General features: G+C 39.4%; 3 protein-coding genes across 5 annotated transcripts; 1 reads left to right on the top strand and 2 right to left on the bottom strand.

The window, feature by feature from the left end:
• The first annotated feature begins 3,030 nt into the window (after window positions 1–3,030).
• On the top strand, window positions 3,031–3,872 carry LOC128737465 (RNA polymerase II transcriptional coactivator). Of its 3 annotated transcripts, none has more exons than XM_053832103.1 (3): window positions 3,031–3,146; window positions 3,201–3,326; window positions 3,386–3,872. In XM_053832103.1, exons 2-3 carry the CDS (start codon window positions 3,270–3,272, stop codon window positions 3,647–3,649), a joined length of 321 nt encoding a protein of 106 aa, XP_053688078.1. In that variant the 5' UTR covers window positions 3,031–3,146; window positions 3,201–3,269; the 3' UTR covers window positions 3,650–3,872. The 3 variants fall into 3 exon arrangements, with proteins under 3 accessions (XP_053688078.1, XP_053688080.1, XP_053688079.1); XM_053832105.1 differs by having other exon boundaries at window positions 3,044–3,146; window positions 3,263–3,326; XM_053832104.1 differs by having other exon boundaries at window positions 3,047–3,146; window positions 3,208–3,326.
• A 1,675-nt stretch (window positions 3,873–5,547) lies between these two features.
• On the bottom strand, window positions 5,548–6,318 carry LOC128737451 (transmembrane protein 222). The gene has a single exon (XM_053832088.1). It carries the CDS (start codon window positions 6,203–6,205, stop codon window positions 5,669–5,671), a length of 537 nt encoding a protein of 178 aa, XP_053688063.1. The 5' UTR covers window positions 6,206–6,318; the 3' UTR covers window positions 5,548–5,668.
• Window positions 6,319–12,760: 6,442 nt separating this feature from the next.
• On the bottom strand, window positions 12,761–16,472 carry LOC128735657 (protein PRRC2C-like). Its single transcript, XM_053830141.1, has 3 exons — window positions 16,407–16,472; window positions 13,268–14,294; window positions 12,761–13,200 (listed from the first exon to the last, which is right to left on the bottom strand). The coding sequence occupies exons 1-3, from the start codon at window positions 16,470–16,472 to the stop codon at window positions 12,761–12,763; spliced, it is 1,533 nt and encodes a 510-aa protein (XP_053686116.1).
• Between the last annotated feature and the right edge of the window lie 11,322 nt (window positions 16,473–27,794).

Genomic DNA, 27,794 nt, shown 5'->3' with positions numbered 1-27,794 from the left:
AGCATGAACTTCATGCACGAGAATATAGAATATCAGCGCCCTGTGATATTGTAAGAACAAACTGATATTCACGTTTGAGCAGTGAAAATCAATAAAAAAAATTTATGTTGTTATTTAGCATCTATTGCGTTCAGCTGTTGGACATAAGATTTTTCTTTTCATTTACTGCATTTAAAATTGTTTTTTTCCTGAAGTGAATATCACCTTCTGGGTTTGAAAATCACTTTCTCCCGTTCTATTTGCACGATATATTGAACTTGTATACTATGATGAAAATCACTGTGCAGTTGTACATACGAAACTCAGAGGCACAAAAAACAATGTATGCTAAGAAAAAAGATTTTCTGTTTTGTTTGAAATTCGGTGATAATCAAAGGCCTTGTCATAAGTATAAAAATTGGTGTAAATAGCAACAAAATTTAAAAAGTATGGAATGGTGATGCAAATATCTAAACAATAGAAATTAATCTATTTGTATGGCAGCTCTGGACAAAAGCACATCCTTCAATATTTGGCGAGCTCAGCATTGGGCGATAATGTATCGATATAACTGGTATCGATATTCGTGGACGAAATCTCGATAGAGATTTTTTCGAAATAGTTAATTTCGGCATGCATATAAATAAATACAACAGCTCTGTAAATGTTAACACGTTATACGGAGTGTTATAAAATAAATGTAAAATGCAGATCGTCACGTGATGCGAGCAATTTTGCCGATTATGCTTTCAGCTGAGTATACGTATCGATATGTGAAAAATATCGATATTCAATTAACGAAAATTCGTCAGCTTCGCTCAATACAGAATTATTTTGACAGCTTGCTATGAATTTTCCGAGAATGAAAAGATTTCTAGCAAAGCACAATATTTCTACGTCGACATATTGTGCTTTGCTAGAAATCTTTTCATTCTCGGAAAATTCATAGCAAGCTGTCAAAATAATTCTGTATTGAGCGAAGCTGACGAATTTTCGTTAATTGAATATCGATATTTTTCACATATCGATACGTATACTCAGCTGAAAGCATAATCGGCAAACTTGCTCGCATCACGTGACGATCTGCATTTTACATTTATTTTATAACACTCCGTATAACGTGTTAACATTTACAGAGCTGTTGTATTTATTTATATGCATGCCGAAATTAACTATTTCGAAAAAATCTCTATCGAGATTTCGTCCACGAATATCGATACCAGTTATATCGATACATTATCGCCCAATGCTGAGCTCGCCAAATATTGAAGGATGTGCTTTTGTCCAGAGCTGCCATACAAATAGATTAATTTCTATTGTTTAGATATTTGCATCACCATTCCATACTTTTTAAATTTTGTTGCTATTTACACCAATTTTTATACTTATGATATTCAATGAATGTATATAAAACAGATTTTTGAATATAAGAGGCTAAAAGAAGTTTTTTATGGTAGTTTTAGTTGCTAAAGCATCAGTAACAGTTGCACATATAAACCAAAAAATATTTGGCCACCTTTCCTTGTTCTCGTTGCGGTGATTGACGATGCGGACTACCGCCGCAACAGGATGAAAATTTATGTAAATAACCGCAATATTTATATGTAAGGATAAGGAGCCAACAAATCCTCATCCCAAGGGGTTTCCAGTAAGCCATATAAGTGCGTAGTAATCAGGGATTACTTTTGTAATCATTTACGAATTAATTAGGTAATCAATGGTAATCAGTAGAGTAATCAATGATAATCTAAAGTAATCATTGGTAATCATGATTAATTTCTAGTAATCACAAGAGATTGATTACTGATGGTAATCAGAGGTAATCAGTAAAGTAATCAACAGTAACTTTTTTCAAAGCCGCGTAGTAATCATTGCTGTTGGAAACCCCTTGCCCCATCCCATCCCCTGCGGCGTTACGTAATATTTACTCGGGACCTTATTTAGATTTCTACAAATTTTCGAGCTGTTTGCAATACGATTTTCGAGTAGAAATTTTTTAAGAAAAATCTAGCATCCCTGCTTACCGCCCAAAGTAAATTGATATATACCAGGTATATGACAATGCGAGCTGTCATATACACTTTGCACTAACACAACTACACTAGTTCTGAGATTTCGAGCATTTTGTATGGAAAATTAGACAATTTTTTAAAAAAATCGTTAGATACTCAAGATTTGTCTATTTTTTTCCTCACAGTTTTTATGTTTATGCTTAGAACATTATTTCTAGTATGTATTTTCATGAATACAATGAAGTGCAACATTCCAAATTGCAAGCGGAAATTTTTTCATCAAAACGGTATCAAGATGTCTCAAAGAAATGTCGTTATATCGCTTTCCTACAAGTAGTAAAACAAAAAAGATTTTTTTTTAAAATGCTCGGACATGATTGTTCAATAAGCAGCATGAGCAACATTGTTATCCGCCCGCGATATTTTTCGTCTGATTTCTGGTAAGCTTTTAAAGTGTTAATTATCTTCTAAGACCGTTTTGTAGCAATCTAAGATTACTTTTTATGGTTTTCTACATAGTGTTGCGACGGGTAAATTTATGATAAAAAGGTATCATCTTGGAACAGTGACTTCAACTTAAGGATTTTCAAGCAGTAGCACAAGCATCTATTCGAATAAAACTATTTTTTAAAAGAAGACATCAAAGGCAGATATTCAAGAGCATCATGCAAGCAAAATGTTGGATGGAACGTGTTTTAATTTAAGCAACCGTATACCGTATTGATCGTGAAGTATTAGAAACATTAATTCATTTTTCAATTGCACATCGAAATAGTTAGTCACCCATGTTCTCAAATTTTTTACGCATAATAAAGAAGGCTACAAGTGCAAATGACTTTAAAATATATTCCTTACATTTCATTGTAAATGTTCAAATATTTCTTTGGAATAATATAGCTGCATTCATCAACTACAATTAATTTAGTTTTAATTTTCATGCAAGTTCCACCATATTTCAGAACTATTTCTTCTTCTTTCTACACACACTAATGCAACCCTCGATGGTCACATACCTGGTATATATCAATTTACTTTGCTTACCGCCAAGATATTTTAGCTTCAGTTCATGTTAAAAAATACGTTTCGGTACTTCGGTTGTGATTGTTGATTTTCGTTGTCAATTGCAATTCTCTGTTATTTTGTTCAATTCTAACGGTAAGTCCAACTTTCATTTTTTAATTAACTATTGGTGTACTCAATTTTTAAAAGTTCTTAGGTAGTCGATAAAAGTTGCTTCATAACTCTCAGTTCATAACCCCATTTCCGTTCAGACGCAGGATGCCGAAAAACAAGAAAAAGGAGGATACATCGGATTCTGATTCCGGACCGGATGATGTAAGTATATTCTTAGGTCGAAACTAGGGAACTATGGATTTTTGTATGTCGTATTTTAGCGTACTCCTGTTAAGAAAAGCAAAACTGACGAAGACGCCAAAAGTAGCACCAACAAAAGCGGGGAGCCGGAATGGCAGCTAGATCGGAACCGTAAAATCACGGTCAGGGAGTTCAAGAACAAAGTCTACGTTGATGTTCGCGAATTTTACGAGAAAGATGGCAAGGAGCTTCCCGGTAAGAAAGGCATCAGCTTAAACGTATCTCAGTGGAAAAAGTTGCTGGAATGCGCCGACGAGGTAAATGAAGCCATTAAGAAGTTCTAAAAACCGTTCTGCTGTTCTCTTCTGTTGTTCCTTCGAGGCAAGTTTTGTCTCAATAATAAAATGTCTAATTTTTTGATAATTTATACGTTTGCGCATCTCGTGTTAGCTGGAAAGGTTAACATGTGAATTGCGAAGTTATTTAAGTTGGTTTCGTTTGAGTCGATCGTTATGTCTCATAATGTGAAAGAGAAAATCAATAAAAACAGTACTGTTAAAACACTAATATTCTTCATAATTTTGGATTGAATATGACTTTAAATATGATTCCGATTAATTAACCACGCACTTCTACGTTCAACTCACATAAAAACCATTATTATCTTCCTGAGTTCTTAATTTGTTTACGTTGATATTGCTGATGGCAAGGAAAATTGTAAAATCATAAAAAGGCGATCCTGCATTAAATCGTTTCGATATCTAGCGCATTTTTTCGTTTCATTCCAAGCAATAAGTGTGCCGAAGAGACCGAAACGATTTAAGCCAAAAGAGCACTTTTATGAGCGATTCCGCACTTATTGATTGGACAATCTTCCTTGCAATTAACAATACTTAGAAATATATTCAAATAATAACTGATTTATTGTTTATTATTCCGCATCTGGTTGTGGATATATCATTCCGGAATTTTTGCTATTGAAAACCATGTCGAACGTTTCAATTGTTCATTGAAACACAGTTTTTGATACTTATTTTTGTTCCGTCGTACCTACATCAGATTTTTTTAAATTTGATTTTTCATATTGAATTTTTGATCCGTGACAAAATGATCTTTCTCTTCGACTTCTGCTCGTTACATCCTTTCATACGGTACCCATTTTGTATGGATTTGGCATTATTTCCAGTTACATCCGGTCGTTTACAGTAAACCGGGATTCGCCATCTCACATTCCAAAATGGTGTCAGAATACGATATTATTGTCTTCAGTCATCAAACTTTTTCATCCACTACTTTCATTAGTGGTTTTAAATCATTTAGTGTTTTATAAATTCTACGTAGACTACTCTGTTGTGGAACGTTTTTGGGATTCCAGAAAAATTATGTATGAAATCAGACTGGTGATAAAAAACGAAAATTAGGATTTTTATGCATTCTTATGTTGAAACAAAAGGGGAAGGGCGGTAAAGATGGACACTTTAAGGTTAAGACTCAATATCTACTCAAATATAACTATATTGATCGCAATATTCATACAAACTGAATGTTTAGGTCTCTGTCTGACATCGCCTTAACGTGCGATGTGGAAAAATAATAAATGCATAGTTATAAGATTAAGAAGTATTGTACATGGTTCACACATAATTGTGGGTCATTTTAGCTTTAGTTGCTAATTTCCGTTTAAATATGGTCGGTGTTAAGTCAGACCGAACTAAGTGACAAAACTCTGATTTCGAAAAAAACGCGGTCAAAATTTGCTGCTCTGCATGGTTTATAGCTATCAATCGTTCGAATTCATCTCATAACTCTGGCTGTTTGCAACGTTTATGTAGTGTGATTAGAGTAAAATGTAGCTTAGAAAATTCTTGATCGTTTGCTGTCATTAATTATTTTTTGTAAACTTAGCGATTTGGTGCTGTCTGATTTAACACCGACCATATGACCCAATGATTGATCAAATTATAGTGCTACCTATGAGTAACGATTTTGTCAATCAATTACTTAGTATAATATTCATTCATTAATCGGTAGATAAAGCTAACAAAGCTAACATACGCGTTTGCCTGTGGCTGTGGGCGCGGGTGTACCGATTGCGTTGAGGTTTGTCTATTTTTTTGGCCGATATTGGTTGTCTCGTCAGGCAGAAAAGTTTCTAGAGAACTCCCTGCTAAAATGATGACAAACCCGAGAAAAAGAAAAACAATGTATCAACACAAAAATTTTAGGCTTAAAAGGTACCATTTATTAGATGTGATTTGTGACATAAATTATTTATAAATACCGTACAATAATAATATAGCTGTGTTTCACGTTTCTAAAGCTGTTGAATTTTCATTCGTAATGCAGCGTTTTGTCTAGACTTATCACAAATAGACTGCAACTAGTAAACATGTAATGAAAACCACTACAAAGGGTGTCCACGTTTTGAGGGCTCCCTTAAAGCTAACGTGTTTGCCTTTGACGAACATCCAAAGAGCAAGGACGATCATATTCCACCTGGCATAATCATTGTATTTCATAAGTGATAATGCCATTGCTACGTGTGAGTGACAATTGTCCAAAACTAGATTGTGCATTCGGGTACCATAAACTACGGAAGCCTTGGAAACACACTCATCCCATTCCACTACGCCGCCGGCTAGAAGTCCTGGATCGAGCTGGAGATATCGCGTTGGCCGTCCAAAGGCCATGTTGTCCTCCGACACGAAGTATGGTCCTGCAAAATCGCGGATTACACCGCTGGACATAGCGATGCCCATATGGCCGATGAATGGAAAGAACCATGTCAATACAGGAATTGGTGTCCACACGATACAGCACGGAAATTTATCGGTGGCAAAGTTAATGGCAGCAATCGGACCAACAGAGCTATCACTCGAAAGCCGTCTACTGCGGTCCATTCTTGCGGTGTGTTGTTTTTAAATAGCAGAGATAAGAGGGTTTGGCTTTTCCAGACTTGTTTAAAGAATAATTTCAAAATTTTCAGTCGATCGCGATATAAACAAAAAATGAATCAAAAGTCAAAACCTCGAAACTGACGTTTACCCGTTTTCCGTTAGTTTAGTTTTCCGAAATAAAACACAGGGTGTCAACAATCAACATTGTAATTAAAGCCGCCGCAACATATAGACTTGCGCTAGGACAGGACGTGACATGTTGTATCGCAAAAGAGCCACTTTGCTGTCAAAAAAGAGCCAGCTTCCTGATTGGCTGATTTCATGCGTGCAACTGTAGAAACAAAAATTCACAAGAAAAGCGCAAAAGTGTTGCTGGAATTAGCATAAAACAAACTACCCAAGTAACCATAAGCTTAAAACGTATAAACGTATAAAACGTATACAGCCTGAATTCGTTAATTGGGCCACGACTGCACTCCAGCTGATTCGCTAATTGGGCCGACTGACAGTTGTTAGAAAATTCTAAACTCGAAAATTCCATACAATTTTGACATTCAAGTTGTCACATAGCCCAATTAGCGAACGCCCAATTAACGAACCGCCCAATTAACGAAACTTTGCTGTATTAACATTGTTGATGCTTAGAAGCATTAACGTAAATCAGCATTAAAGAAAGCAATATACCGTGGACCCCCGTTCGTTTGACCATTTCTAATCTGAACACTTTTTAATTTGAACCCCGTTCGGATCGGACAATGAAATAATCGCTGCTTGCAACTGCCAATTGAACCAAAACACCAAAACAATAACATAGAGTAGGGCAGCCAGTTTACACTAGTTCCAGTATATTTAGAGTTACCAGTTGTTCAAATTAAAAACTAATCCCGTTAGTTTGCATGAGGAATCGTTCAAACGAACGGGGGTCCACTGTATTGTGTTGTGTTGTGTAGCATATGCTGTCGGTATCTCCCCAAGTAACCAAGAGTTCGAATAATGGTGTCTAACGAGGGTTAAACAGCTTTATGTATATTAATCTATAACTTGCTAAGCAGCGTCACATTTAAGTAATTAACCGAACTTTCAAGCTGTCTTGGGTTCGCTGCATAGAACGCTAAGCAGCTTCGAAATAAACTGTCAAAAACTTAGAAAAAACTAAAATTTAGCAGCACTTCTATGTTCTATTTTTATACTTCTACCTAACTTCTATATTCGTTGCATTTGCCTGCTGTTGGGTTTGAACCCGGGTGTTCCGCGTTGCAAACCTATCCCGATCCACTGTGTCATTTTTGTCGTATACAAGCGATGTGAATTTTGCCAAAGAGTTTGTTCTTAAGTAAAAGTTCGTTTTAGAACTTGCACCAGCTTTATGCAGCGCGAGTAAATTATAGAACATAAACTTTGGAGCCAGGCAATTAACTACTGTTTTACCTGACTCACTGCGAATATGCGTGTTATTGAAATAAAACGTCACCATGAGCTACGCATATGCAGCTAATATCGTTAACACACGATTTTTTATAAGTTATAAGTTTGTTTTATAAAAAGTTGCATAAATAACAATTCAGTTTCACAATACAATTATTGCGTATGTCGTGGAACTTTCTTTCACGGCGAGGTTAAAAAAACACAATCTTTTAGCGCGACAATGTAAATTGCTTAAAGCTGTAATAATCAGTTTAATCATTTTTAAGAATACATTAATATAATAAATTCTAAACTCACATTTTAGTGTTCAAAGTGTTTCCGTACTTCGTAGCCGTATATATTTTAATTTTAACTAATTTTAACCAGATTTTAACTGTTGCTGCCACACGTTCAATACGTTTTAACTTGTCGTGACGTTTTGTGCTGTGAGCATGTTACGCTGTACGGTTGGTAGAAGCTGGTGCAATAGAGATGCCGAAGCTGATAGAGTGGAGAACACGATTACTGCATCCGCGAGTATAGTTACTATATATATAGTTCGGCGGATAGAAAACCAGGTGAATTGGCATCCCTGATTTATGAAATTAAATTTGAAATTATGGTGAAATGTGCAGGTTTTTACGAAAAATAATCACTGGCGGGTGTTGAAAACGACTAGTTCTATGAAAATAAAGTGTGTTTTTTTAACATTATTCCTGCATTTTGGATTTTGAAAAGCTTTTGGCTCCGCTTTTGACGTTTATTTGGCTCCCAAATTTCTATCCGCCGAACTATATATATAGTAACTATATCCGCGAGCTGTCATGATCAGGGATACCAGATTTGCAGATTTGTCTGCAAATTCCAGATTTTTGGAACGGTCTTGCAGATCATTATAAATTTGCAGATATTTGCAGTTTTTCTGACTTATTGTTTTGGTGCAGATTTTTGTTCGAAGCTCTTTAAACTTTCACAGACTTCCTAAAAAAGTGTGCAGATTTTCGCAGATTATTTTTAAACCAGAAAATTCGAGTAGCCGGAAAACTGCTCGATTTTTTCGATTTTCGAGCAGTTGCAGACATTTTTTTAGGAAATATGGCATCTCTGGTCATGATTCTGAAGGGTACTCGGATCCTCTTCGTTGTCCCGACAGCGTACTACTAGCACTTGCGATATAACGTTTAAGTACGTTTATTTTTAGTGATCAAAATCAACGATATTTTCGATACAAGGGCGATATTTTTCGAAACCTTTCGAACCAACACGATCCCGCGAATACAACGCGTATTCGCAGTGAGTCAGGTAACACAGTAGGGAAGAGAAGCTAGCTGTTTGAGGCATTACATATTGGAGCTAAGCGAGGTCTGTTGGCCGAAAACTGGTGAACACAAGACATTATCTGGGTCAGTATTACTATATTCTAGTACTCGCTAATGTGATAAGTGCTAATGTGACTCAGCAACGCGGAGTTGAATTACTGTTGAGCTCCGGTGCTCACGCGGTCTTGATGAGATGGGAACCGACAAATGAATAATCGTAGCCAGATTAATAGCGAATTTGTTTATTCAATCCGGGTTGGAACCAGATGAATTTTTTGTGTTTATTTGCTTTTATCTTAGAGATACAATTCATCCAGTTGCAACCCGAATCGAATAAACAAACTCGCTATAAGAAGTTTACATTTCTCACTGCCTTACTGGTGTTAGGGTCAATGTTAAGATGCCCCTCAAGGGGTTGTACAACATTTTCCCGAAAACCGTTTCCCCGAAACCCAGTTCCCCGAAGGATATTTTCCCGAAGCCTATTTCCCCGCATGAACTGTTTTCCCGAATGTACCACTTTACCGAAAACCATTTCCCCGAACACCATTTCCCCGAATATAATACTTCCCCGAAAACCATTCCTCCGAATGTACTGCTTCCCCGAAAACCGTTTACCCTAATGTACTATTTCCCCGAAAAGTAACGTTCTATATTTCGTAAAAAGTAACGTTTTATATTCGTTTTATTTTCGCAAATTATATAGGCGTTGAAGCTAAGTACATCAGAGACTGAGTATTAGGCATTTTTGTCGAAAATGTTCTGTACGTTCCGCTAGGAAACCGCCACCTTTAGACCAAGCGTATGAAATTAGGCGTCGCACGCAATAGCGGCACCTCACGGACTCAACGAATGGTTGTCCGACTTTCTCTAGAAAACCAAACATCAGAAAATAAAATACCGAAGGATATTCCCCAGAAAGAATCATTCCCCAGAAAACCAATGCTCAGGAAGTACTAAATTCCAGAAAACCAAGTATCCAGTATCCAGAATTCCAAGTATCAAATTTCAGAGAACCGATTCCCAGAAAGTACTATTTACCAGAAAGCTATTGGCAAGAAAGAACCAATATCCAGAAAAATATTTAACAACGAGTAACCCAAAGTTAAAAATAAGTGGAGCGTTCATTTATTTAAAAGAATCAACTTACATCAGGAAACAAAACCAAATTATTCTGTAGTAGGTATAATTATAATTATTAATATCTTTTCTTCCAACCACATATTATCTTCATTTGCTATCTAACAGTTTATTTAGTATCTCTCTTTTCTGGATTTTTCGCGCATCGTCTAATTACCGCATTTTCGACTTTCCCCGAAAATTATTTTCTCGGATAAACGAATGTTTTTAAAGTCAATGTTACGAGTACAATGAGTTACGCTTATTACAAGATGTGGCACCTAACTATTTTATTGTGTTAGATGATTCAGGGCGAGACAGTCGTAAGCAGCCCCACCGCAGAAACCACCTCTATTCAGGTGCATGCGTTTTCGTAGGTTTACTGATTAGTAGGGGCTATCCTTTAGTTGAGTCCGAACGAGCGATAGCGAGTAATGGCAGCATATAACCAACAATTAAGTAAACCGAAGGCTGCGAATGTTTTGACATTCAGTCGATATTTCCCTACTGCAAGAGTTAAATTCTATGACTGAAGATGAAAGAAGGAAGCAGTCACCAGCGAATTTGCTGGCCTAGACCGTAATTGTAGAAGATGTGCGCCGTCTGATGAGCGGTATTAACTATCAATAGCAAAATGCGAGAATATCTTTGAAATAATGACGAATTTTGTTTCAGTTTTTGATGAAATATAATGTCATTACCTTTAATTGACCTTTACACAGTGTGGTGAAAAAGTGTGGTAGTGTGGTGAAAAAGGGTTGTAATTATTATTGGAGCCTTGCTTTTTGGCACCCAGACTTAGGGCCCTTGGCGGTGGCTAGTCTGACAACCGCACGCTACGGCACTGGCCTTACCTAAATGATCCGAAAACGATTTTTCTTTCATACGTTGGAAATCATACCAAGGGACCTAAGAAGGTCAAAGTTCTGCATCTGTTCACGAAGAATGATCCATCTATTCACCAAGAAAAATGATAGCCAATCCACCGTTGGATGTAGCAGACTTTCGCAGGCACAAATTTGTGAATTTCCGCATACCCAGCCGTAGTAACTAATTTTCAGTTGATTCCGCACGAGCAGCAGTTATTTTATGAGCAAGAATATGTGAAAACTGGTTTTGTTTTGTAATGTTAAATAGTATGGTACATGTTCCGTCAAAATTAATTGACGTTTCAATTGTTTCAGCTTTGTGTGTTTTTCTACTTTTTGATTTGCAGCCTTCTGTGGTAGTCAACCCCAGTTTTTAGATTATCTAATTTTAAACTTATCAGATTTGCAGCATAAAACTGCATCACATATGCTATAATGCTGCACAGTGGAAGTGATGGCTTATTTTTAAAAACATGCTTTTCCGGGAAGCGGCATTCGAGAAATTGGTTTTTATAAACTGTTTTTTTGGGAATCTAGTACTATTGAGGAAACTGATTTTCGAATTCAGTACATTCGAGGAATCAATACAATCGGAAAAGCATTTTTCAGAAAAACTTCATTTGGGGAAAATATTTCCACGTATGTCGTATAATCTTACACATATTTCTACTTTGAAGATACTGGGAAAAAATTGGGTAAGACCAGACATACACTTGACTACAGGCTTGCAATGCAATGTAACATGAATTTTACTCGTGGAAATCAGTATTCGGGCAAGTAATTTTCGAGGAAAAGATACCTTCGGGAAAATGTTTTTCGGGGAATTGGTACATTCGGGGAAATATTTTTCGGGAAACTAGTACATTCGGGGAAATATCTTTCGGGAAATTAGTACATTCGGGGAAATATATTTCGGGGAATTATTACATTCGGGGAAATATCTTTCGGGAAAATGGTTTTCTGGGAATTGATACATTCGGGGAAATATGGAACTAGCGCGACATTGGTGTCTATTCTGCGAGGCGAGTAGCGTGATAAGCCAAATTTCGCTGCGAGCCACTCGCATTTACTTCGTTGTTCTGCGAATTGAGTCACGTGCCATGAAAGGTCCATCTTCAAACTCCAATGTTGTTCGATATGACACTATCAACTCACTCGCCTCACAGAATAAGGGCAATTTTACTCTGTACTATACAAGGTGTTTCTTATCTGATAAATCGGCGCGACTCTCTCGCAGCAACGATACGAGCTGGATTCCATGGTTATCACTACGTTCCTTATTATATTGAAGCAAATAGATGAACTCTAGGAATCACAAATACATCTGAGGAGCACTTAGGTGCAAAGGTCTACGGGACTAATTAGGCTCAGCAGTATGAGATGCTTTTGCGTAAAGCATTGCAACACCCATAACCTATTAAGGACGGTTCGTATTTTGCAATTGTTCGGAAAATCGTTACTATGAAACAACAACTTTGCCTAGAACATATACTATTGGAATATGAAGTGTAACTATTCAGTTAACGTTGTTTAACTTTTAAACTTTTTAGGCCACGCGCCCCATTTTAGATAGTCTTTTACCAAAAGTTCAATCTTCTAAAAATTGACTATTCCGGTTGAGCATCCGAATTAGGACTTGATCCTAATTATGTTCGTATATGGGCGTACCTGTTATGTATTATATTAAATCCCCGGTAAACTTCGATTTCGAAAAATAACTAGATTGATTAAAGAATTTTTTATTGTTTTTATTGAAATATGTTCAGGGTTTACTCGAATGTAGAACGTTGTTACGACGAAAATTACCATCAGATCATTTATAATATAGAAATAATATATAAAATTTTTTATTTTTTAACAATTTTCCGTCGAATAACGGTCGGAGCTGCTGGGTCGGGTCTATTTGAACTTGGTGTGGGTACCTTGGTACCGGATATTTTCGTATCCAATTCCAAGAATTCCCAGGATCCTTTCTTTTTGGTCAAAGCGCCAGAACATTGACTTTGGGCAATTGAACTTGGTGTGGGTACCATGGCACCAGACGATGCAAAAATCGATTCTTTCTTTTTGGTGCCAGTTTTGACAGTGCTACCCGAGCTACCTGCAGAAGATATAGACGCGCTGGAACTTGTTTTACGCAACACAGTGGCCGTCTTCTGGCCCGTTATTGGACGAGGTGTATCTCCGCGACCAGTGGATGTAACAGAAGCAAGCTTCGAAGCGACAGCGGTAAATTTTTTTGACGCGCTGGAGTTTTGGGGGAGTTTTGGTTGCGGCGAGGGATGTCCTAAATATGAGGAAACCAGTTGAAACTGTCAAACAATTGAGATTTAAATCATTTTTAAGCTTCTTACCTGGAAGTGACATTCTTCGATTGATGTTAGTCAACGAACTGGAGCGCTCCGCAAACAATGGCGTGCCCAATTTCCGGCGTACCACAGTCTGCGGTGTAGTTGTGACGGTAGAAACATGTTTCATGACCCGAAGAGCTATATCAATTTCCTTTCGTGCTTGCTCAAGACAGACAGTTACCAGATCCCTCTCGTGATTTTGCTCAGCGTTGAAACCAGATTTTAGACCTTTTTCATTGGGACTTGAAGTGATAAAAGCTTTTATGGCCTCGCTATTAGCGAATGCACTGTCGTCAGGCATTTTACTCTTGTGACTCTTGTTATGCAACGGTTCTATTGTTATTACTGGTTTGTCACTAGAATAACTGTTGGACAGTTCTTTTGTAGTATTATTGATTCCCACATGTTCCGCGGAATTATTGGATGTATCTGTTGTTGTTGTTGATGATGAATCTTCCACTGAGTTGGATATATCCGAGTTTGAGGATGTCTTGTTCTCATTTGCGCCATCTGGGGTGGCGACAGACTCAATGCGTGCCATAAATTTACCTTCCGCTGGTGGAGTGGTGACTCTATTTTTATTTTCTTTTGCCACTGGTGACCTAGGGGACCAAAAACTGGACCAAGTGACCTTAAGGGGGGATTGCAAGACGTCCTCGGCTTGTTCAATGGCTTTCATACTAGTCCGGTAATAATCCAGTAAATTAGATAGCATTGCCTTGGATACCATTGAACAGTTTTCGGAAATCTCCGGTAGTAAATTTGAAGATGTATTATTCTTGTGCTTGGAAAATACGCTCGGACCGGTGGCTTGGACTTCCCAGAAAGAAGTTTCTTTTTCGTCTTTTACCGGGCAAGAGCAATCCACCAAATCGTAACTCATTCTGGCCAGAACGCCGGATTTATGGCACCTAATCTCGACTGTTAACGTTTCTGTGCTAGATTTGTCTGCATCAAAGTCCAGATACTCTAGCTTAAGGCCCATCGATTTCAGAAGTAATGTGAGATCGATTACATCAACTTTCAAGGGCTGAGAATAGAAAAAACATTTAGACATTATTGAGTGAAATTGGAAAGAAGAACACATGTCAGTAATATTATTACTATAAGTAACTATTATTGCTATAATAAAACCTTTATACAATTTAAACATTGATTATAGTCCACAACAGCCGTAAGAGCGGAGTGCAGAACTGTTTTCATTCAAACTCTAGTTAGACAACGTTAAATCTTCTATATAAAAATGGATTTCTGTCTGTCTGTCTGTCTGTCTGTCGGGATGTTCCTTATAGAATCGAAAACTACTGAACCAATCGGTGTGAAAATTTGCATATAGAGGTTTCTGTGGCCAGGGAAGGTTCTTATGATGGTTGGAGGGGAGGGGGGAGGGGGCTCCCATACAAATGAAACACCAATTTCTGCATGATTCGCGAACTAATCAAGCAAATGGAACAAAATTTGGCATTTGGGTGTTTTGGTGACAAGAATTTTTTCTACGGTAAATTGAGACCCCTCCCCTCTTTGAAAGGGGAAATATGACTCCTCTCCCCTTTAAGAGGGGGGGCTTCCATACAAATGAAATACAAATTTCTTCTTAACTCGAGAACTAATCAAACAAATGGAACCAAATTTGGCATGTGAAGGTTTTTGGAGGTAAGAATTTTTTCTATGATAAATTAGGACCCCTCCCCACTTTAGGAGGGGGGCTCCTAAACAAATAAAAAACAAATTTCCCTCATAACTCGAGAACTAATCAATCAATTGGAACCATATTTGGTATGTTGGTGTTTTTGGAGGCAAGAATTTTTTCTATGATGAATTAGGACCCCTCCCCACTTTAGGAGGGGGGGGGGCTCCTATACAAATAAAAAACAAATTATTCTCATAACTCGAGAACTAATCAACCAAATGGAACCAAATTTGGCATGTGGGGGTTTTTGGAGGCAAGATTTTTTTCTATGATGAATTAAGCCCCTTTCCTTTTTAGGAGGGGGGCTCCCATACAAATGAAATACAAATTTCCTCATAACTTTAGAACTAATCAAGCAAATGGAACTAAACTTGGCATGTGGGTGTTTTGGGAGGCAAATTCTTTTTCTATGGTGCATTGAGACCTCTCTCCTCTTCAGGAGGTAAATTATGACCCCTCCCCACTATAAAAGGGGACGCTCCCATACAAATGAAATATGTACAAATTTTCTAATAACTAGAGAACTAATCAACCAAATAGAACTAAATTTGGCATGTGAGGGGTTTTGGAGGCAGGAATTTTTTTATGATGGTTTTAGTCGCCTCACCCCTTTAGTCGGTAGGGGGAAGGACTCTCATACAAATAGAACAGAAATTTTTGCGTAACTTAAAAACTAATCGAACACGAGAAATTTTAGACTCTTCCATAAAACATTAGTCAAAAACAAGATCACCAAAAACTATCAATTAGGTTTATTTATTTTCCTAGAAGTCTACTAACCTCTATTATTTCTTTCAGTTGGGTCCGAACGAGGGACAGCGAGTAAGGAGAGAATAACCCCTGCGAAATGGTGCTTTCCAAGAAAGCATTTTCCGTGAAATGGTACATCCCGCGTAAGATTTTCACGAAATGTTATTAAGCGAAATTCTATATTCTACGTTATGGTCAACCGAGAAGTGGTGTTCTGCCAAACGGTATGCGGCGAAATGTTATATAATCATGACGAATATTTTAATGCTATTTTATCAGGCTAAGCAATGGGGGGAGTTGTTTTCTACTTTACTGTGAGGAAAATTTGTATATTAAACCACCCATGAACTCCTCAGAAACTTGCAAAACTCGAGATAGTGACAAAGGTCATCCAAGATTCACGATTTGTGAACAACACAGTTTAATTAGTGGCAATACGAAGTTTGTCGGGTCAGCTAGTACGAATATAAACTGCAATTCTGCATTTTTGTTCATCAGATAGATTTTTGTTCATCAAATCTAAAAATCGACAATATTAACTAGAAATTTTGAATCGAGAAACTGTGGTCTTAAATAGACCATTTAGTGATTTCAGGGGCATCCATAAAATTTTCATAGCATTCTAGATTTGTTTTATATCCAACCTAAAATTAGCCAGTATGAATTTATGAATTGGTATTCCATTCCACGTTGCGGCGTTACCGGTTTTCTGCACTCCAGAAGGAGCTCCGTTAACGTGAGTTGTTCCGCTCTAAGCACATTCCACATCCTTCCTTAATATTGAATTCTGAATTTCCCAGGACAAGTATAAGAGTGGCACTAGTTCGAGGAGCGTAATGAAGCCTCTTGTCCGAGAGCAAACTATAACTAGTCTTAACATTTTGCTGGCTTCAGAGAATGAAATTAGTTGGAAAGTAGTGAAAACACGAAGGAGAAATAGGGTCAGAAACAACGACACTCAAGCACGGATATTGCAATTCGCTCAATTAAGTTGTGTCTATTTAAAATTATTCAAAATTCGTGTTCAGTCCCAATTAGTGCAATTTCCATATGATACGTGTATTTTTTATCGCCGGAAAACCGTAAAAATGTTGCGCACTGTAGAAATCCAGCGTCTCTGAATCATTATACCTACAAGTCTCTACTGTACTTTCATACTACTACAAATTTAAACTAGTGTTGATCGGAGGCGTGACATTGATTAATCTACGAATAAGAAGCCTATCTTAAATTGCACAATAACAACTGCAGTTTGCATTCCTAATATTTTTTATTACACGTTGAACCCATCCTTGATTTAAGACAAAAATTTGTTAAGTTTGTTGTTAATACTATCAGCCTACATGGGCGTTTATATCCTATCTATTTTTGGATCGGGGCATAATAAGGATTACTCCTGAGCGTCTTAGTATAATTTCTTTTTTTTTTATATAATTCTATTACTAAAGCTTGAATATGAAAAAATTAGGACAAACGAGAAATGCTGACGTTTATTTATTTTATCCCTATCGTCATCATCAACGTGCATGTGGCGCCCAAGTACAAGAACCCTTCCAACACGCTAGAGCTATTGGACCGTCGTCAAGCAGACCCTGAAGAAGAGCCAAAAGGCTGTTTGAAGCAATTTAAGGTAAACTGGCGTTTTGCCGTGTTTAGTGAATGGCTGGATAATGCGTAACATTGGTGCTTCGCGTTCCTGCAGGTATAAAATGGTCGGTGTTAAGTCAGACCGAACCAAGTAACAAAACTGTGATTTCGAGAAAAACGCGTTCAAAGTTTGCTGCTCTGTATGGTTTATAGCTATCAATCGTTCGAAATCATCTTATAATTCTGGCTATTTGCAACATTTGTGTAGTCTAGTTAGAGTAAAATGTAGCTTAGAAAATTCTTGATTGTTTACTCCCATTAACTCATTTTTTTAACTTTTGCGACTTGGTCCGGTCTGATTTAAGACCGACCAAATGGACCCCATAGTGGCTCTTAGCCACTCTGATTCCTACCTTCTCGTGATACCAACCGCAACATGATGAACCTCAATGGAGCTTGGGTGGGTCAACAGGCGCCACGGCAAAGTCAACTTCCACCTGACACAGATTCTGTCAGGGCATGGTTGTTTTAGATCAGTATCTTTAGACGTCTGGGAGAGCGGTAAATGCGGCTGCTACCCTAATTGTACTTGAGCTACAAAACCGCTGGAGAGCCGATCAACGGCGAATAAACAGCCTAACTACCATAGTCCAGTAGTTATCTAAGAGTGTGCGTTAAGTACAATTGCCCCTCCCTGAAGTAATACCGATAAGGTGCTGCCAGGGGGGATTGAGGCTGGAGACTGGAGTAGGGTTTTAGTGGGTCTGGATCCTCACGCCCCATTAGGGGGGTCGGGATACTTAACGCCACTCCCTGAGTTGTCTTCTCAGATGTGTGATAGTATTGTATCTTCTAAGGTGCTCAGCAGATTTTCCTACTCGTAATAAAAACAAAAAAACGGAGCTTGGGTAATCAACCCCAGTAGATACTAAGGTCCTATGCCGGCAGGAAAAGAGACATTTGTGTGGATGCTGAGTGTTATAACGAGCAATAGCCTTGACAGCATTAAGCGTCTGTTGCCATGTCAGGGCGGCACTTGGGCTTGACGATTCCTCAACCAAGCGTGCAGTTGTACTCCGCGTTAGGAGCGGCTCATGGCACCGTTTGATCTGAAGCGTGCGATCGAACCAAGAAATGCTGTCTTGCAACTACAGCTAAGATGGCAGCCCCATCTCTAGACTTAGTTAGTAAGGTTCAAAGTCAATTAACTACGAACTATCAAGGAAATTCGGCTAGGAATATACGGCATGCACAAAGGCGAAGAAATAAAAACATGGAATGGATGCTTGATAGCTGGAACTGCAGATCGCTGAATTTCGTGGGTGACAACAGGATGCTGCTGCATCATGGCACTGCAGAAGATCTGTCGCAAAGGCGAGAAGCTGTGGAGGGTCCGGCATAGCTCAATTCTATCTAAAATGTGCTACTTGGGCGGGCCCCAAAGCACACCGACGCGGACGATAGGCGTTCCCGAGGCCTGGTTATCAGAAGCACATTCTTTCCCCACAAAGCTATTCACAAAACCACGTGAAGATCATCTGACCAACGAACATTGAACCAAATCGATCTCAGTTCTCGAACATCACCAACATACGGTCCCTACGGGGTGCGGACATCAACTCGGGTCATTACAAAGCCGCCCTTCTCGGTTGAACATTTGGCAATTAGATAACCCGCGAGTTGCCCAGAATTACGCGCGCCTACTGGATGAAGCCTTACCTTCCTTTATGGCGCTAGGTACTTCGTCTCCTGAAGATGGATGGAGCAATATACGAGGGGGATTTGACCTAATATCGACGAGCGCAGAATGAGTTGACCACGATTATGAGTAGGAAAAAGTGCCCGAAGGAAGTCAGACATCGTGAACTAATGACTGCTCTAATGACATGCTGATAGAATAGTAAGCGTTGACTTGTACTATGTTATAGTTAGTTCACAATATAATTGTCGTTCAACCTGATCAGTCGCACTTTTACTTTGCTATCAGGTTATCGGCCCAGCATAAGTAAATTTCTATAGTAACGGCTGATCAACAAGTGGAAGAAAATTTTTCAAGTCGAAGAAAATTTTTTAACTTCAAGAAAAGAAATGTTCCGGGAAGTAAGAAATCGAACCAGGCATTCTACCGGCGGCAATGAAGACGGAAATTCAGCTAGGACCGGCGGAAACGGTGGCGGAGGAACATTAAACGGCAGTGTTCAATCTGAATCCAGTAGCAGCAATCGATCCGGAAGCGGGCATGCAGATGGCGTAACGCGACTTCCAGGCGGTGGTTTGTCCATGCTACAGATGGATAAATTGAAAGGCCGTGAAAATTATGTATCGTGGGCATTTGCTATGCGAATGGTCATGATTCGTGAGGGTACGTGGCGTGCCGTGGATCCTCCAGAAAACAGCCAGATAAGCGAGGACCTTTCAGAACGAGCACTAGCAACGATTTGCCTAAGTATCGAGTCATACAATTACAGTTTGGTACAGAAGGCGAAAACGGCTACGGAAGCATGGAACAGCTTGAAAACGGCATTCCAGGAGTGCGGCAGGTATCGCAAGATCAATTTGCTACGGAAGCTGACTCGTTTGGAACTCGAAGATTGCTCGTCAGTGGAGGAGTACGTGGATGAAATAATGTCTACTAGTCATAAACTCGACGAAATCGGATTCAAGTTAGATGACGAATGGCTCTCATTGATTTTGTTAATGGGTCTACCAGAACGATATGAACCCATGATCATGGGCATGGACGCATCAGGAGTTAATTTGACGGCAGATATAGTCAAGTCAAAAATATTGCAGGACGTGACGCTAGAACGCAGTGGTGGTACTTCTGGAAATTCATCCGGGGCGTTACTAACAGGCAATAACAAGAGCCAATCGAAGAAGAAGGACAAATCGAACGTAAAATGCTTCAAGTGCGACAAACTTGGTCATTATGCATCGGAGTGTCGACAGAAATCTAAGGTGAACGGAAATTCTGGTCGGCATAAGCAGGCGGCTTTGCTGGCATGGCATGATACAGCTCATCGAATGGAAGACTGGATTCTAGACTCAGGAGCTGGACGTCACATGTGTCGATCTAGAGGAGTATTAGAAGAAGCAGAGTCAACATCCGAATCGATATACGTGGCCAATGCAGTGGAAATCCCGGTAGAAGCGGTTGGAAACGTGAAACTGGTCGCCAACGTTGAAGGAGCGTTTACCGATTTAAACATTTCCAATGTTTTATGTGTTCCTGAGCTTGCTATCAATCTTCTGTCTGTCAGTGAAATATGCAGGAAAGGTTACCGAATTACGTTTACTGACAAATCGTGTGAGGTGGTGAATGAATCCACAGGAGATATAATCGCCGTTGGACAAGTAGAGGATGGACTGTACAAATTGGACCTCAGTTCACGAAACGTGGTGTGTGCTACCAAATCAAGCAGTGATATTCAGCTATGGCATCGGCGATTAGGGCACCTCAACATTGATAGCATCAAACGGTTGACTACGATGGTAACTGGTGTTAAAATTGATAAATTTTCTATGCCTAGCTGTGAGTCTTGTGCAGCAGGCAAACATCGAAAACTTCCATTCAGGTCAAGCGGATTTCGAGCAAAGGATGCCTTGGAATTAATCCATTCGGACCTGTGTGGGCCTATGGAAAAGTCATCATTGGGTGGCAGCAGATATTGGATCACCTTCATCGATGATGCAACAAATATGACGTTTGCATATTTCCTCAAATCCAAGGCGGCTGCGTTCAGTGTTTTTCAAGAGTTTAAAGCTTATGTTGAAAACCAAACGGGAAGAAGGATAAAATGTCTAAGGACAGACAATGGGACGGAATACGACTCGAAACAATTCCAGGATTTTCTGAAGAAAAGCGGAATACGACACGAGAGGACAGTACCGTATAACCCAGAGCAGAACGGGACGTCGGAAAGGATGAACCGTACAATTGAGGAGAAGGCACGATGTTTACTGTACGATGCGGGACTCGATAAGCGTTTTTGGGCAGAGGCGGCATCTACAGCGGTTTATTTGATTAACCGGATTCCGAGCAAGGGACGTTCTACTACATCTTTGGAATTATTTTATGGCAAGAAACCAAATTTATCTCATCTTCGAGTGTTTGGGTCTAAGGTAATGGCTTACGTACCCAAGGCAAAAAGGAAGAAGTGGGACGTAAAGTCAATTCCGTGCATTCTGGTTGGATATGCGGAAAACTCCAAAGGCTACAGAGTGTTCAATTCGTCAAAAGGAGAAGTCTTCGTCAGCCGAGATGTCATAGTGCTAAGTGAAGAAGATTTAAATCAATGTTCGGAAACCGAAAATGTACCATACATCGTGGATGATGGTATGTGTTCAAACAGTACTGAAGAAGATAAACCTAGAAACAATGAAAGTGTAGTGGTCAACGATGAGATTCAACCGGAAGAATGTGTTACTCAAGAGGATCCGTGTTCATCTCAACCGTCCGCGCTCCCTTCGCATCTAACTCGAGAAAGTTTGCAACCTACACCGAGGCGCAGCGAGAGGGAGCGCCGTTTCAAAGGCAAGTATTCTGATTTTAAGGTCACATACAGTGTCCTCCCTCAGAATCTTGTCTCTTCGCAGGATAGTTGCAGTCCAGTGCGGCGATGTCATCAGGTTACTACGAGCGCTGCGCTCCCGTCACACTTTAAAGAAGAAGATGTTGAACTGCAACAAATTTCTGGGCACAGTGACTGGGGGCGCTCAGTCAGAGAGAATCAGACTGTACCAGAAACCGTTCAAGAAGTGCTAGAGCGACCCGATCGCAGTGAGTGGATCGAAGCAATGGAGAATGAATTCCATGCGCTGATGGATAACGAAACGTGGCGTCTAGTCGACCTACCCGCAGGACGGAAAGCTTTGAGGAATAAGTGGGTGTTTAAGGTGAAAACAAATCTAGATGGTTCTGTTGAACGATACAAGGCTCGGCTTGTGATTAAGGGTTATTCGCAAGTGAAAGGTGTGGACTTTCAAGAAACCTATTCGCCTGTCGTTCGTTACGCAACCGTACGTTATCTTCTGGCATTAGCGGCCAAGCTCGATCTGGTTGTGCATCAGATGGATGCCGTAACTGCATTCTTGCAGGGCGATCTCGGTGAGGAAGAGATCTTCATGGAGCAACCAGAAGGATTCTGTGATGACCAAGCACCGACGAAAGTGTGCAAGTTGCAGAAAGCGCTTTACGGTCTTAAGCAGGCCAGTAGAGTCTGGAATCAAAAATTGGATACGAAACTTAAGAGCATGAAATTCAAGAGATCACAATATGATACATGCGTCTATCACCAAGTTGTCGAAGGAAAACTAGTCATCGTTGCAATTTACGTCGACGATTTTTTGATTATTTCTGATGATCAGCAGTTGGTGAATCGGATTAAACAGCAGTTGTGCGTGGATTTCAAAATGAAAGACTTGGGACCAGCCAAGCAGGTACTCGGACTAAGAGTTAGCAGATCAAATGGGGATATCACGATTGATCAAGAACAATACATCGATGAATTGTTATCTAAATTTCATTTGACCGATTGTAACGTTGCGCAGACTCCACTGGATGTGAACCAGCGTCTAACTAAGGAAATGTGTCCAGCGAATGAAGACGAACGGGAAAAGATGAGGAACATTCCGTACAAAGAGCTTGTTGGCGGACTTCAATTTATTGCGCAATGTACAAGACCGGATATTAGTCATGCGGTCAGCTTGGTCAGCAGCTACTGCAGCAACCCTGGACCAGCCCATTGGATTGCAGCTAAAAGAATTCTTCGGTATTTGAAGGGTACAAAACATGAGAAGCTGAAGTATTTACCAAACAAAGATAGCAATTTCTATGGCTACAGCGATGCAGACTGGGGAAATGATCCAGACACACGACGATCTGTCAGTGGATATGTTTTCCTGCAGAATGGTGGAGCAGTCAGTTGGAATTCGAAAAGGCAACCCACTGTTGCACTTTCTACTACCGAAGCTGAGTACATGGCTTTATCGACAGCGACACAGGAAGCAATGTGGTGGAGAGGATTTCTTTTCGAGCTTCATGGGACTAATCAAGCAGTAGTAATCAAATGTGATAACAAAAGTGCAATTAGTTTGGCGGAGCGTGATGTAGGCTACTCGGCACGAAGCAAACACATCGATATTAGACATCATTACGTCCGTGAACAAGTCGAAAGGAAATTGATTAAACTAGAGTATGTTGCATCAAATCTCCAAGCGGCGGATATCCTTACCAAAGCTTTACCTGGTCCGAAGCAAAATGAAGACAGAAAGATACTTGGGGTATCCTAGTTTAACGCTTAAGGGGGGATGATAGAATAGTAAGCGTTGACTTGTACTATGTTATAGTTAGTTCACAATATAATTGTCGTTCAACCTGATCAGTCGCACTTTTACTTTGCTATCACATGCGCATAAGTTATATGAGAAAGTGAACCAATCTCGTAAAGGATACACACCGAAGCTGAAGCCTGATATGTGTAGGGACGAGGAGAGAAACCTGGTCACAAACGAGCGCGAGATGGTCGACAGGTAAAAGCAGTTCTTCGATGGACAACTCAATAGCGATAGAACAGAAGTTAACCTAGAAGTGCCTATATACCGGCTCTCGACCTCAAAGACATCCGTCGAGAAATCGGTCAGCTTAAGAATAATAGAGGCCGAAAAGACCGGCTCCCGGCAGAACTCTACAAAACTGACAAAGAATCACTAACAACGGCACTTTACTGGTTAATTCCAAGCATTTGGGAGGAGAAGAAACTACCGGAAGAGTGGATGGAAGGTGTGATTTGTCCCATCTATAAAAAGAGCGATCGGTACGATTGTTGTGATTCCCACGGCATTATGCTGGTCAACGCCGCCTATCAAGGTACGCTCCCAGGTTTTGTTAGGTCGTCTATCCCTAATCGCAAAATAATTCATATGGCAGTATAGTCCTCCAGAAATGTCGGGAGTGCATCATATTTTCGTGGATTATAGAGCAACATACTGTACCTTCTACGATACAGTCGAGAACGAACAGGTATGGCAGACAATGGACGAAAACGGTTTTTTGGATAAACTGACGTGGTTGATCAAAGTTACCCTTAAGCGAGATATGTGTTACATACGTGTTTCGGGGGCACTTTCGAATCGCGCAGAATGTTAAGGCAAGGGATGTACTGTCCTGTGTGTTACTCAACATCGCTATTGAAGGTGTGATCCGGTGAGCGGCTATCGAAACGAAAGGAAAAATCTTCAGCAAAAGTAGTCAATTCCTAGCCTTCGCAAACGACCTTGACATCATTACTAGAAAGTTCGGAAGAGGCTATGAGGATTGAGTTAGAAATCAACGCGTCGAAAAACAAATATATGGTAAGAAAATGACCCAGAGAAAACAATGGTCCCTTCCCACGGGCAATCGGTTATAAACTGATGGTGGTGGTTGATGGGTTCATATATTTGCGATCTCTGATCCCCACCAACAACAATACGAATAAGGACGAGTAAGGAGATTCAACGACGCATTTAAACTGGAAGTTGAGCTTACGTTTCCCTCTGCAAGACGCTTTGACCAAGGAGCATACGCCGCCGTACAAAACAAGCGAAGTACAATACGCTAATCAGACCGGTAGTCCTCTATGGACTTGAGACTGTAACCTTCCTTACGGAAGACATACGTGCACTTGCCGTATTTGAATGAAAGGTGTTGTGAACTATTTTTGACGGAGCACAAACGGAAAGTGGAGAGTGGCGGTGGCTTATGAACTACGAGCTCCACACACTATTTGGAGAGCGGACACCTGGCGAAAGCTGGGAGATTACGGTGGGCTGGCCACGTCGCAAGGACACCGGAAGACTGTGCAGTGAAATTTGTTTTCTTCAGTAAGCAATAAAGACTCTCATGATTTTACACATGATGATACCTGACCTCCATGTCCGTTGCTTAGAATCATAGATGTAACACTCTGTTCGACCACTGAGAGTTCTTGCGTAACTTTTCAAAAGTAACACCATCGGTAATTGTTATCAACAGTGGGCTAATGGATAAGAAAACTTGCATTGAATTGCTTTAGACAACCAAAGTCGTGAACTGCATAGATGTAATGATCCTCCTCTTATCTAATTTTCCGCACTTTCCCCTTCACGTCTTATCCCGTCCTGGGGAAAATAAAATAAAACACTTTGTTTCATTACTTTCTTTTCACCATTTTTTTCGTCTTTTTTGTAAAACTATCGCTATAAAAATATATTCAAAATAATTTATTTTCGATCTCTGGTCTAAAAACCAAAACGATATTTGGAACCACCCTTATTCACAAGGGGTACCGTATGCACCTAATAAAAATAGCATGGGTCCAAAATTTCCTGAAAAAAAGAACAAGTAGAGGTAGTGCGGATAAGGCCGGCACCACTAAAGTTTTACTTTTACTAGAAAGCAGTAATTGGTTGTGTTATTAAATACTGAACAAGTTAATATTTATTATTTCAAATATTTTAATTCTAAGAAGATGTTTCATGATGCTACATATTCTTATTAGTATTGTATGTCATCAGGTTTGGGTAGAAATAAACTAGAGTAATAAATGTATAAAAATCGCCTTCTTAAAAACATGTGAAATGGGGGTAAGACAGACATCTTTCGAACGGGGTAAAACCGGTAAGACCCCGTAAGAGGGGGGCATACTTGCAGGTCATCGGCAATACTCACAGACAACCGCATAGTCTCACCCTGAATCGTCTTGAACTCGTTTACACTCATTTATAGCGAAAAAGATGTTATTCAATGTTATAGTAATAATGAGGGATTAAGATTTGACTTCCTTTGTACTTGTCATTGAATTCTAGTGATTCCGGTTTCACTCGCACTGCGTGATGAACACCATTTTTCCGTCTGTTTTAAAAGCTGACTGTATTTTGTAAAATAGCCGATCAAAAGCACTGACAGTCTCATATCTTATTGAAAACAGGGGCCCTATTCTCACAGTCACCTAGGTGACCCAGCTCACATGGGTGACTGTACAAATCAAACGGGGAGCCGTTAGGTGAGGTGAGGTGACTGTGAGAATAGGGCCCCAGAATAAAGACAGATTCTGTGAGGAAAAATTAGTAATATGGTACGGGAGGGTATTTTCAGCAGGTTTCTAAATTCAGCCTATTAGCCTCTTCTTTCGCCAATAAAAATACGTTGCCGACATATAATTTTAATATGTGATAACTATTTTCTGATTAAGACTGTAAGTAATCTACTATTTTTTATTCAAAGAACGTCAAAACCACCTGATCTTCTACTAGACCTAGGCCATAGGCCGAAAAAATAGATGCCATCGCTTAACCCATTAAGCCCCACACTTTTCCCAGTAGGGATATAAAGTTGAAACTTTCAGGAAAATTCTCTTTTAGGTCAACTAAGAAAAAGCCGCTGGCATGTATTTTTAATTTTGACCCTGTGTCCCGCAACGCTACGTTGCGAAAACGCAACGCTGGGCGTTAAGGGTATACCGTTTTTGCATACCTTCATTACTATGCATATAAATGCTTCATACTTTTTTACCGTTAAATCAAATTTGGGATTTTTTTGTGATTTTGAGTATTAATAAAGATGAAATGAACGGCTTAGAGTATTACATGTTATGTTTTATGATAGATATCGAAACATTTTGGTTGGAGACCAACTTTGCACTAGTCGCATAGTATGCAGTTTGAATGCTAAATGCATGTCATCGCAGATGATTAAACGCCAGCAACACGTTCCGGAAAGGTTGTAACATTAAATTTGGGTCCATGAAACAGTCGTTGCCATCACTCAATTGCTCCAGATATTCCGGAGGCAAAGGTACTTTAACAATTTTATTACGCTCTTATCACAACGGCTTCTCCATCTGCCATCAGTGTTTGAAGCTGCGAATTCTATGTTATGTAAACTTTTATAAGGTTTCCGGAATATTTTAAATAAACGAAAGATAAGATTTACATTCATTTGTTTACTAAAAAGCAACGACATCAAATGAAACACCGCTGCGAACGAACGAAAACAAACGTTCCCGTTGCAAATTTTGAATATCGTTACTTCCTAGCGTTGCGTTTTCGCAACGCAAAGCTTCAAAACTATGTTAAAATTACAAAATTAATCAAAATTATGAAACAAAGTTTTTTTCGATAAGCAACCGATTCTTACTAACACTGATTGATAGGTCAGGCGTTAATAGAGGTAAAATCGAGTTTTATGAGCATTTTTCCTTAACTGTCTGAAAAATAGCAAAACCTGCTGTTTTGTCACAGCTGTAATTATGTTACATGTAACATCTGACCTTTGAGCAAAAACAGGTCGATTAGATTTTTTCCCAATCTTTCTTTGTTTCTCAGGATTCAAGTTGATATCTTAAACCGGGCCTTCTCTAGAATCGAATGAAAGTGCGTTGCGTTTTCGCAACGCTGGGAGGAAATGGGTTAAGGGGACATAAACGACGGTGTGGAACAACCTCGACGGAATAAAACGCCGCTCCTGAAAACCTTCGATTTTCA

This window comes from Sabethes cyaneus, chromosome 2, assembly GCF_943734655.1.
Source record: "Sabethes cyaneus chromosome 2, idSabCyanKW18_F2, whole genome shotgun sequence".
In the NCBI taxonomy this organism is placed as follows: domain Eukaryota; kingdom Metazoa; phylum Arthropoda; class Insecta; order Diptera; family Culicidae; genus Sabethes; species Sabethes cyaneus.
This window is presented reverse-complemented; position numbering and strand designations above follow the sequence as displayed.

Excerpts from the sequence above, each read along its gene's own strand:
- LOC128737465 (XM_053832103.1), top strand. The coding sequence starts at position 3,270 with ATGCCGAAAAACAAGAAAAAGGAGGATACATCGGATTCTGATTCCGGA. Across the intron at positions 3,327-3,385 it reads CTGATTCCGGACCGGATGAT|CGTACTCCTGTTAAGAAAAG; the intron begins GTAAGTATATTC and ends GTCGTATTTTAG.
- LOC128737451 (XM_053832088.1), bottom strand. The coding sequence starts at position 6,205 with ATGGACCGCAGTAGACGGCTTTCGAGTGATAGCTCTGTTGGTCCGATT.
- LOC128735657 (XM_053830141.1), bottom strand. The coding sequence starts at position 16,472 with ATGTGGAATGTGCTTAGAGCGGAACAACTCACGTTAACGGAGCTCCTT. Across the intron at positions 14,295-16,406 it reads TTCTGGAGTGCAGAAAACCG|CCCTTGAAAGTTGATGTAAT; the intron begins GTAACGCCGCAA and ends TTCTATTCTCAG. Across the intron at positions 13,201-13,267 it reads TCGAAGAATGTCACTTCCAG|GACATCCCTCGCCGCAACCA; the intron begins GTAAGAAGCTTA and ends CCTCATATTTAG.